Below are 12,530 nucleotides of genomic sequence, written 5' to 3'. Positions count from 1 at the left end.
AGCATCCGGCAGTAGAGGAACAGCTTGTAAATTGTGCTTTAATTGTATACCCTGCAGCTTTCCATGGCCTGACAAAAAGAGTCACACTCATTGCTGTAATTAACAGCTGAAGCAATAATCTTAAGTCTTCTCTTCAGACACCAATGTCAATACCTGGGCTTTTGGTAGCCACAGATACTGAGAACCGATATGATACCATGATTTATTCAATCTTCTTTTATTGTTATATTCACTATTAACTTTAAATAACTGTCAGATGATCGTTGCCAGAACGTCGCTCACACCTTTCTGGGATGAAAAGCCTTTATGAAAAGCTGTGAGTGCAAATGTTCAATTAAGTTGAAAATCATGACTTTTAGATGACAATGGGTCATCATCCAGGACAGTGAATATTTTTCCATTATTGCTGTGGCTGTCCGTCTGTCTTTGGGGTATTTCTCTTGCTTCTGAAAAACACACTCCATATATTCAGTTGCTGAGATTCAGTTGCTGAGATTAATCTGCGTTTCTGTTTCACTCAGTAAAGTCTTCAGGCATTTTCACCTGATGGCTCCTTAAATGCTTAATAATGTTACTTTTATTTTACTCAACAACATCATACCACTTCTGGAAACTGGAGCCTTGCATAACGAGCACGCACTTGTACATTAATGCTATGTTTCTTACATAATGCTATCGCTATAGATATCTCAATACAGCCATTCATGTCTCCACCTGTCGACTCATAGCAGGAAGGTGCGAAGCAGTAGTGTAATCAAGACAAACTGGGAGTTGATGCATGAATGTTAATACTCTCTGGTGCTAACAGCCTTACTTTTGGCAGAATCAGTTAATATTTCCAATCCAGATTTCAGAATGAAAACTAAGACAACATGTATGATAGCAGGTAGTATATGAATATTTTCATCCCTTTTGTTGACAGACTCTTGTACCATAATACTCAAGCAGTCGTTGGTAACCATTTTGATGTGTTTGATAAAACTTCCCTAGAAGTAGTTCCAACAAAAATAGAAAAACTATTGAAAATGATGATTTTTAGTAAAAACAAATGAGTCAAATAGCCATTTTGGAAGGTGCAGATGTAGTGCTAATGTGGTTTACCTGAATAAGTTTAAAACCTGCTCACGACTTGAAACCCAGTTAGTATCTCCTTTATTGGCACATATCGTACTTGGCCGGGGTTCTAACTGAGCTGAGTCGGGCTGAAAATGCCACGTCACCAGGCTGCAGGCCACTGATTGGCCAGAGAGTGAGAGAATGTCTCTGATGAGTCTTGAGAGCAACTCCTTCACACCCGCCATATTCAAAACCTGGCACCAGCGATATTTAGTTTACAACTAAACTTACGGTAGGTACAGTGAAAAATGGGAACCAAATCAACTCTGTGGTACAACAAGGAGGTCCACACGTTTCTGTGCCTCGTGGCTGACGACTGCTTCCAGAGTGCTCTCGCACTGTGTTGCAAACAGAGATAGCTTAGGGCTAGTAATACAGGATTTTTAACATTTTTGAACAGGATTTGTCATGGTAGCTGCTGGCACAGCAGCGCTCAGACTATGTGACTTTTGGCCAATTTTTGGGCTGTTCAGATTACAGGACTTTCTGTTTTGTAATCAGAGGTCTTAAAGTCATTTTGTTGATCACATGAACTGAATAATCACCTATGGAAGTGATCTGACAGCGACTCAGTCACCTGACTTCTCTCTAAAACTGCGTTTTTTGTCAAAATGTGTGAGCTGTTTGTACTATGATTTGTTCAAAACACAAACTGAAATAGATAAAGCAAAGAAGATGGGTGAATGAATGGATTATCACTTGCGGGTACTGAAAAGAGTTGAGGATGAGTAAAAAAACCAACGATGCATCTCCTTACTTCTCTGATTCCCCCTAAAGGATTACTGTCCTCATGGTGAACACACCCATTGTCTTGCTAATTGGACTTAAAATTTTGTGTTCTGAAAATGCCCTTAGTGAGTGTGAGTTCCCTGTGGAACAGTGGATCAGTTAGGTACGGTTAGGTTATCAGCTTAGCTATGGTTACGCTTGTTTTAAACTGAGACTCGGCTGCTTCGGGCTGACAAATTTCCAGCACCTTTAAATACAAACACAGTATTTTGTTCTAAATCACATTAAGATAATCAGTAACTTCTATGATATGGACATATGGACAATTGCCCTCATAATTTCAGACTCTAGTGTTCGATTGCTTGGTTCCACCTGCAGATTGTCGCTGCTCGACAAGCTCCAATGTGAAGTTTGTCTTCAGGGACAGTCACACTACCCCCCAGTTATGTTCCATACCTCCAAGCTAGCTTTTGCTTGGTCTTTTCTTTTATATGCAGGGGCATGGGTGCAGTCTCTGCATAGGTACTGGACCAGCAGTTGAGCGCCAAGGATGGGAGAATTGAATCAGAATTAAATCAGGCATTTATAAAATTTTGATTAGGAAAAATGCATCCGTACTTTGATTGCTATGGAATTTCACGAAGCTTTTCTGTTTATCAGTTGCTGCAAGTTGGGAAAGAAGTGCAAACTGTTTGCGTAATAGATGCAGCAGTGCCGATTAAACAATGCTTTGTCTGTTCTAAATGTGTCAACAATCGCAGTCGCTTGACAGGAGCGCTTGTTTTCTTTGCCTTTATTACTTCCCCTCTGCAAACTGAATAGGGCGGGCAAATGCTAATGATTCTTTTATTGCATCCCCTGTGAGATTCTATTGCTCTGAACTGATAGACAAATGAATAGCGTCCTGTCTGCGTTGCTTGTCTCTTGTTAAACATAACTAGTGGGCCTCCACTCAAGCGGTAGCTGCCATTGTCCGCGGCTATCAAACACCCATTAGGCTGCGTGCCAATAGCTTGTCAACTTTTGACACCGGTCGTACCACTTCCAGTCAGAGGATTGATGCTGAGTGACTTGTTGAAAGACGCCATGTCATACTGCCACATGAGTGATGCTTTGTTGATCTCTCAATCACTCCCGTATTGTGGATGCACTCTTACCTCTCTCTGCCTTTTCTGTTTGTGGGCAGCCATTAGCCATATGGTGGCAAACACACACCATAATGTGGGCATTTAGACCGAGGCTCGGAAAGGGAAGCGCTTAAATTTGAAAGGGTGTAGCTCTGTGAACTCGTCACAAACGGAGTGCGGGAGGTGGGCTTTGGCCCGGGCCAGCCTCTCAGAGTGACATGGCGGGCGGGTGGAGGGCATTGGCAATGTCGGGGTGTAGAGACGGACGAGGATTTGGAAGAGTCAAGTACCGCTGAAAGGGAAGTTGTTGGTGGTCTGCGGAGTTGCAGCAGCTGCCTCTGAAAACAAACGGAAGAAATAAGAGAGACAGAGAGAAAAGGGGGGGTTGGTGGGGGGGCAGAGAAGTCCGGTGTGAGGCGTGCAGGCTCCTCACTTCTCGGGCTTCCCACTTTTTTTGTGCCTTTGCATCAATCTGTTCAGAGAAAGAGTGAGGGAGCGGGGAGGGGTGGAGGGGGGGCCTTGGCTAAGGACCATGGGCCCCCCAAATCCCCTCTACCCCCCAAACCCCCCCCACCCACACGTTACTCCGGCCAGCTCAACCTAAAGTTCAACACCCCCCCTCCCGCACCCGTGGTCCCCTCCACCAACGCCATCACAGGTCCTCCTCTCTCCCGCTCACTCGCTCTGTATTCAGCCTAGGTGCTGGAGTGACAACGAGCCATTCATTGTGGAGGTAGAGGGAAAAAGACTGTGGATCTCTCCTGTGTCTTTTTTCGGGGATGTGGTGGGAGTTGGGGCTTTGGGTATAGGTGGGGGGCGGGAAAGGGGGGGTGAAGTGGGAGGTGGATGGCAGAAGAGAAGAAGGGAGGGAGCATACTCCTGAAATGTGACAGAAAAACCAGGCAGAAAGAGAAAGTTAACGAGTGAGAGGCGAAAGTGAGGGAGGGGGTGAGTAAAAAGTAAGAGTGCAGGGAGAGCGAGGGAGGGATGGATGGAAGGAGGGAGGGGGGGGGCAGAGCTGGAATCACAGAGGGAAGGGAGGTGGTGGTGGTGGTGGTGGTGGGGGGGAGTGGGAGAGAGAGAGAGAGCGGGCTACCATGCCGAATGAGCAAGAGAGGCGGAGAGGAAGCAGAGCTCCATCAGATGAAATGAGGTGAAAGTAATTCAGGCATTAATCAAGCCAGGGCAAAAGGGAGGGTATACTGTGTGTTCTCCCCCCTCTTTCGCTGCGGAACTGAAAGGCAAGGTGTGAATGAGGGAGCCTACAGTGGCCGGCAGAGAAGCACCACAGGGTCACAGCATCAAATCATGTCTGAGTCCAACACCACTGCCGCTTCCACCACAGACCAGGTCAGTTCAACCTGTCGTATTTGTTTTCAATGTTGTGTTGTCATTGCAAAAGGGAGCGAGCATGCTGATGTTTCTTTCTGCAGTAGTTTTTCTCCTCACCACCGGCTCAAGCAGGGAGGAACATATTGTTTAAAGTCTTAGAAAAGAGACTTAACAGTAAGAAAAAAAAAGCGTGGGGGGGAGTAAAATCCCAAGTTCCGGCTAGATGTATATCATCTTTAGATCCTAATTCGGAAGTAGTTAAGGGCAGTCTCTAAGAGCAACGGAGTGAGTGTGTGTTTCTTGGACTATCAAAGCAACGATTGTTTTGCTCAGAGCTGCCTGGACAACGGTACAGGGTCCTGAAAGAATTGAATTCATCAAGACGAGCTATTGTCTACGCCGCCTTATTTTTCGGTGATCATTCAGGGGGTCGTGACGACTCAATACCCCCCGAACCACGTGAGGAGGGGGAAGCAGCTCTTTAAAAACCCGACCACGTGTGGCGGCCCTGAAAAGTTTCATAAGTAATTGCAGTGGGAAGTCCGGCCAGTGCTGTGAGAGATGGGGTTGGTAAGGAAGTGGGCTGGTCCGCCGTGTGTGTGAAAGAGAGCGGCGGAGTAGAAAAGTAAAAGTGTCCAGAGAAAGGCCGATATTTATGCCCCCGCCGCCCCCACCAACCCCTCCCTCAAGCGGCTTTAATTGCACTCTTTGGCAAATACATCGCTCGCTCTGCTTCCCTTTATTAATTGTCTTCTTGACTGGAACAATTAAATCCTCTGATGTGTTTAAGATAAGACGTACAGTTTCCTCTGCAGAAGGTAAAGACAAAAAAGGGGCGTGTGCATGTGCGTCTGCGTATTGTTGTGTGTGTGCATCCGACCTTGCTGCCGGCATACACTCGCAGCCAAGTCCTTGTCTCCTGTTTCCGATTGCTACTGTCAAGGCTGAGTCAGCTTGGTATAGCTCTGTAGGCAAACACACACACACACACACACACTCACACACATATGCGTGCACACACCTGCACGCACAAATGCACGCCTACAAGGATATATATACACAAATGTTTGGATGATTTTTCTGGTCACACAACAAACAACAGATCTTCAAATTGCTCACACACAAATTTCAGCAAGGGAAGGTTGTTGTGGAGGTGGGTTGAAGTTATTTAGAGCGCCAGAGTGTGTGTGTGTGTGTCTGTGTGTGTGTTTTCGGGAGCACCTAGGCGTGCATGTGCGCACTAATCCGGCGATCCTGGCCGGTTTAGATTTGTTAACAGGCACAAAACATTCTCTCAAAGCTTTGACTGACAGGATTTTCTCGCATCTTTAGGACTTACGAGGAGTGCAGCCTGCACATATGTTCCCAAATTTAGCTTCATAATTACAGAATGATGTACACTAAAATGAAACGTTTGCTTTAGTACTGATGAGCCGTATACACCCACTGGTACTGAAGTTCTGCTTTCCTAATCAATGACTGTTTGGACAGTTGTTCATGTCACCAGGGATAGAATTTGATGGGTATTCAGCTTTGCTGTCCTCCACGCCTCTTGTAATCCACTGGCGTTTGAAGTATAGAATTGTAAATGAATTAAAATTAATTTAAACCAATTGACTTCATTATTTATGCATTAAGGATGCAAATTTCATAGGAGGTCTTAAACATTGTCACATCAAACACAATGTTTTCTCATAATGGGATTTGTTAAAAGCGATCCTATTATCACCACATGTCTCATCCAACACAGTTTCCAGGAAATTCTTATAGCATTGATTAAAACGTATATGAGAAATCCATTGTTCAGTAGTTCATTTCTGTCTCATGCATGGATGCACTTTAGCAGAAGTTGTGCCAGAGGTGGACCAGACTGTCAAATTTGGTAAATCTGTCATGTCCTAGTCTAACATTGTTAGATTTGTCACAGTCAGCACTGAACAATGGTCTGGCATCACTGCGCTGGCATTCTGACAGACGGGGACAAGACGATGATTTATTTGTATTTCTATAAACCAATTTCAGCCCGAGATGTAAAATGATGTAGAGTGGAAACAGATCACAGTGAAAGAGAAAGTATATTGTTATGAAAAAAAATAAATAAATCAGACGGGCCTGCATTGGTAATTATTTAATTTAAATGTGACACTTTCAGAGTGTACAGTAATGTTAAAATGTGGCCCCTCTTTAATTGAATGATTCTGTGTAACGGGACATAATAAAAGAAAAAAGATCTGGCACTTATCTGATTAAAGTTAGGGAAATACAGCCCAGATTAACAACAACGTAACACACCTGGGATGTTCATGCCCTCCATCCATCATTTATACCCGCTTAAATCCTATTTGTGGTCACGGGGCTGCTGGAGTCTATCCCAGATGTCAGCGGGCAAAAGGGAGCGGTACTCTGTAAACAGGTCCATCAGAAGCCCAAACAGAAACAGGGAACCTCATTCACTCCTCACCATTTAACCGAATTACTCGTTTCTTGCGACATCTCCCCGTTAATAATAGATGTGATCAGTAGGTGAAATCCAAGCGTAGTGTCTGAGCTGATGACCGTAGGTTGAGTCAAGAGCAGATCTGGCTTCTTAACCAACTATCATCAAATATTTCTAAAAAAGTCACCAAGTTTTTGGTCTCCAATGTGTTTTTCTTGCCCGCTGTGATCCAAAACGTGCTCCTTCAACCACCCTTCTCCGCAATCTGACCTCACCATGTTGGGACAATAGTCCGCGGTCATGTGTGTGATTTCAAGGCATGCTTGACTAATAATTGTAGTAATAAGGACTTCAAATGGATCTGGTAATTGCTAAGTGAATGCTGGTGATTGGCTTTGACATCCTTTTCATAAAAGAAACGATCAGAAGGCATCATATTCACATCCAGACAACAGTCTTGATTGCAGTGTCATTAGCTCGACTTCATGTTATCTCAGAAAATGATTCAGCGAGTCACTTTTTTTTTCACTGGCAACATTTAATATTAAAATTATACATGATTTGTTATGTGTATATTTATATAGGCATAAGTCAAAGCACTTCAGTGCTTTGACTCTCTAATCAGTGATGTGAAGTAAAACCCAAAGAAAACAAATAGTTTCAACAACTGACCCAAATTGCTTTGTATATAAGCAGATTTTCTGGATCACAAGGTGCCAAAGAAGCAAATGAAGCCTGTTGTGTAGAAAAGTACAAAATTTTCCACTGTGGAGGCATTCATCCAGACGGTTGCTGCGCTCAACGCTCAACACCTTGTTAATGCTTGTCTATCGACGTGGAGGGAACGTAGACATATTTAGACCGTCTGCTCCCCAGGATGTCACAGTTTCATATAAGTTCCCCTATAAATAAGCACTTTTACTTTAAACATCATAAACAAAGCTATCATTCTGGGAGGAATATTCTGAAACAGACTTTGAAAGAAAAACACAATAAAACTTAATAGATGTTGACTGAGAAGCATCCAGGCGTGACGTTAACGATGACTGTGAATATATATAGTTCAGTACTTAAAATATATAGGAGGTCAGCTCCATGGCACCCTCAACCCCCCACCCCCCCTCAAGTACACGCACGCACGCACGCACGCACGCACGCACGCACGCACGCACGCACGCACGCACGCACGCACGCACGCACACACACACACACACACACACACACACACACACACACACACACACACACACACACACACACACACACACAGGCGGGCAGAGGAGCTCTACCCATCTGGGGGCAGGTGTTGCGGTTTATGGAGCAGAAGTGTAAAGTAGCCGTATTTACTCCCTGCACTGAAGTTTAGCAAGCAAATTAACAGACACGTGTGGAAAAGAGAAGCAGAAACACATTTTAAATAGTGCATCTGCTTGTTTGTGCAAAGCTGCTCGTTCGTGCCCTTTGTCCATCTCCCTGTGGTGGCTCCAACCTTCGCTCTACCTCCGACTCCGTTAAGTTTGGCTGCTGGGCTCACAGCTGCCGTTGCTGAAGAACTCACCCGCCCCGCAACACACGCAGCACGCTGATGTGTGCTCGTCGTGTTGGCTGAACAGGAGAGTGAATGACGGTAACTGAGTGGAGATGTGAGATAGGGGTCGGCCAGCCGAATAACGTGCTGAGAAGAGAGCTGAGATGCTAATGATAAGGATGGAGGAACGGAGGGAGGTCGGTCCCACAGTGGTAGGGGTTAGGAGCTAAGTGTAAGCGACAGGAAGGTGGGATTAATGAGCAGTGACTTTGTTAATAACTCAGGGATAAAAATATTAGGGTTGTCAAATTAGTGTGTTAATTGCCATTAATTAATTACGGGCATATTTAGCGTGTTATGTTTTTTAATCGCTTATTCTATTTTTTAATCTCTAACTTTTCTGTTTGCGATTTGCCTTTATTTTGAAATCTGTGTTTGTGCGGTGGCCGGTTGGCTTCTTGTGCTTGAGTTAGGGATAGAAAACAACAGTCAGTCCCACCTTGAAGTGGACATTGATGGGCTGTCCCTGTGTGTGGGCGTGTTTAGCTACGCTGGTTCTAGTGTAGCTGGACAGTCATGGGGGGGATGGGGACGGTGAATAGCGGAGAAGTGAGAATGGAGGAGCATGTGAAAGTTGTCGGTCCAGTAAATTTACATTTCTAAAACGCCCCGACGGCACCATTGATAAAGGTAGAGTGATATGTGTTCTTTGTGGTAAGGACTTTGCTTACCACCGATGCAGCTCAAGTTTAGCCACATAAATGCAAAGCACTCGGTCGCGAGCGCAGCCACAGCTAACGTTAGCAGCAAAGATGTTGCCACGGCAACGCTCTTCAAACTAGACTCGAGGAGAGCAACATGCGCATGCGCACGTTTGCGCACGAGAGGCTGGCGAATGTTCTTACCAAGTGGATGAACAGGCTAGGACTGCATCTGTTCAAGTCTGTTAAAAAAAAAAAAAGACTTATAAAGCCACTTTTTTTGTTATTTATCAATGCTTTGATCTGCCACAATAATGTAATGAATTTAAAGGAAAACACCTCAAGTTGAGGGCTTTTCTCAGCAATTTTTAGGTGAGATTAAAAATGAGATTAATTAGTTACAGATCTTAATTAATTTAATCGCTCAATTTTTTGAATCGCTTGATAGCACTAAAAAATATATAGTGCACAGTATGTGAACAACTGCAGATCTCTGCACATTTCCAGGAAGATACTTAGCATCCAAACGGCAAATTTCTGTTGCGGCTGCCATGTTTCCGGTTATGCAGTGACGTAGTCCGTTATCATGGTGGCATATGCTACATACAAATGACAACAGGCTAAGAAGACACAGGTGGTTTCAATGTATGTTATCAACTTGCCATATGGATATGCAATTCAAAAACTGTCTAACAAATACTGTGGATGTGATTAGGATTAAGTGTTTTTCAGTCATTCTTCTGTAGCTACTTTCTCAGTCGCCACAGAAGTCAATATTTTAGTAGCTACTTCAATACAAATCTTCAGTAGTTGTTCCTTTTCTGTAACTCTGTCATGAAAATTAAACAAATTGTTTTGATTTTGCTAAAAATACACGATTGGTTGCTGTCAGTAGTATAACATTCCAAGCCATTTCACTATTTATGTCTCGCTATGATCTTCTGTAAGAGTCTTTCAGTGTACAGTGGCTTTTCTATATCGGCCTGAAAAAGATCTTCTCATGAAGCCTATGTTATCTCAGAAAGAATCAGCTGAGCGATGGCCTCCCTGGTTAAAGTGGTGTTTTCAGCCCTTACACACTGCTTTTACTGTCATCTCAGGGTTGCACCAGCAGCGCCTCAGCTTTGACCCCTCCCATTAAACCTCTACCAACACCGTCCCCTCTTTAAAGTACCACTTTGAGGGTAACAATTCCAGTGATTTCAAGTGTAGAAACATTTAGTAAGGGGTTTCTCTAGGATTTCTCTCAGCAGTGGGGGCAGGATCTCCGGGGAGTCGTTGCGGCATAAAGAAATTACCCTCAAGATTTTACTGTTACAAACTATTTATTTAGTGGCCGGTTGAAAATAGCATTTTCAAGGAAGAATGTAAAACAAAAACAAAATAAATAAAACAATAGAATTAAATAAAAATAAAACAATAAATAATAAATCCTTTATGGAGAATCGGTGGCAAAGTTTACATCCAGGCTCAGAACATTGGATTTTTTTGCTGTTGATGCTCAGCAGCATCCACCTGCAAGGTGACCCCCCCTGCAGCCCGTTTCTCAAGTCAGTCTTTACATGCAAATACAAACAATAATGAGATTGTTTCTCTGAATTTACACCCTGTTCATTGTAAAACATGTGGTAGTTTCTGTCTGATATTTTATTAAATGCTACACCCTAGTCATTGTAGAAAAGTCCCTCTCACAGTTCACACTGTTAAATTGACGGATTAATGCTATCAATGGGTTTACTCAAGTTAGCGACACTGACTCGGCACCGAGCCCAATTAACTTAAGCTACCGACATGTTAGCTTACGTTAGCTGACCATCAATATTTTAAGAATGTCTATTTAACTTGCAAAATCTATTACGAGTTATCTTAAGCTAATAAGTCTGCCAAGCTAATGGCACTGCCCTATTTCCAAAAGGTGGTGGTGCCTGACGTGATGTCACTTTCAAGGCCGTGCTCTCACAAGTAATTAATCCAGAGCAAGATACTGTTGTTGTCTGTAACTTACCTTATCTAGGCATACACTGTGCGATATTTTAAATCGTTTGAGACTGCCCCATCTCACACTGCACGACTAGATTGCTGAGTTCAAAAGTTCGCAGCCCACGATTTATGGTCTCACACTGTACGACCCGATGCTCTGATGCGACCCGTCTGCTCACACTATACGTTCATAATCCTCACGTTGGACTTCTGTGTACTGGAAATGCAACGTCAAAAAGAAGTGGAAGAGGACGAACCCCGAAGTGGGAGACACCGAAGATGCTCAGCAAAAACAAACGCGCTGCCATAAGCCTGAATTATGGTTCCACGTTAAATCGACGGCGTAACCGTACGGTGCGGGTTGCCGCGTACCCTACGCCGTAGGCTCTGCGTTGGTGTAACACAGAACCATAAATCAGCCTTTAGCAATTTGTGCCGTTCTGTGTGGCGATAAATGAAAAAAGATTAGACAACGTCGTGATTGGACAAGGAATTGGCTAGGCAGACGTGGGAAACACAGTCTTTTTTTCTGCTATTAAAACATGATTTGTAAAGTGAATTTGCAACACTTTAAACTACAAATAATAGTTTTTGACGTGACATCAGCGATTGTGCATGCTCTCTGTGAGAGGATGAGTCCAATCGGGTCGTAGCTGCTTCAACTGTGCGATTCCTTCACGAGGAGCGACCAGGATTTCAAACATGCTTGATTTTCTTGCGACCTCACGATTTGTGATTGGGAGGTCGTCGTGAGGTCGTCGTGACGTGTTAATCTCTCGTCGTTACCCCACGTTTACTGCACGAGGCACGACCAACGATTGTGTCGAAATCCGGCCCGATCCAAAAAATAGTCGCACAACTGGAAAATCGTCTCAAAACGAGCCGATAATCGCACAGTGTACACCCTTTAGTACCTTAGTATTTGTGAGTACCAGACCCAATGCAGGACTCTGTTAGGAAGGCACGATTAAGAAAAAAAAAAAAGAAGAAATGTTAAAGCAGCACAACCTAACTTTCAGCTTTTCTGAGTTTGGCGGCATCTTGTGGACAAAATCGGTAGTGTTTTACCAGAAAGAACACTACGTTTCCCATGAGCACCAGCGCGTACTGCCGGAAAACTCCTGTCCCGTCGCGTGCATTTGTTTTGATGAGAGAAGACAGGACGCTTTTCTGTTTCACCAAGTGAACAGAAGGAACGCAAAAAAAGATGTTAAACTGCTGGAAAGGAACTGGAATTTACCGGGATACCTTAAACAAGGAAGCCAGGGAGCGGTATATGGAGAAAATAATGATTATTAACGGTCTGGATCCATATGAAATCCCTAAGAGATCCCTGAATCCCTGAAGAGCCATGTGTTTCAATAAATTTGTATAATAGTACAACATACAGTACATGTTTTGTATCCCTCTTACTTCTCTTTTCTTTTTTTTTGACTGCTATATTATGTTGAAGAGGCGTGAGCAATTTTTTTGTTTTCCTCGTGAGATTATTTTTTTCCTCTGCAGCTACAAATAGAGTTAATATTTTTTCCTCAACAAACTAGTTTTATCTGAAGATTGGGGTTAATTGCTCCGCAGAG

At 43.7% G+C, this 12,530-nt stretch overlaps 1 protein-coding gene across 2 annotated transcripts in view; it reads left to right on the top strand.

The window, feature by feature from the left end:
* The window catches only part of slc6a9 (solute carrier family 6 member 9), a 90,077-nt gene that overhangs the window by 30,708 nt on the left and 46,839 nt on the right, over positions 1-12,530 (top strand). The window contains exon 1 of one of the 2 annotated variants that reach the window (XM_061732798.1): positions 4,083-4,322. The exons of the other annotated variant lie outside the window; for it this stretch is intronic. Coding sequence (XP_061588782.1) covers positions 4,281-4,322 — 42 coding nt within the window. The 5' untranslated portion in view covers positions 4,083-4,280. Of the gene's footprint in view, positions 1-4,082; positions 4,323-12,530 lie in introns of those variants that run through there. 2 annotated transcript variants of the gene reach the window in all.

Source organism: Cololabis saira, chromosome 10, assembly GCF_033807715.1.
Source record: "Cololabis saira isolate AMF1-May2022 chromosome 10, fColSai1.1, whole genome shotgun sequence".
Classification (NCBI taxonomy): domain Eukaryota; kingdom Metazoa; phylum Chordata; class Actinopteri; order Beloniformes; family Belonidae; genus Cololabis; species Cololabis saira.
Note: the sequence above shows the minus strand (reverse complement) of the source record. Positions and strands in the feature narration are given on the sequence as shown.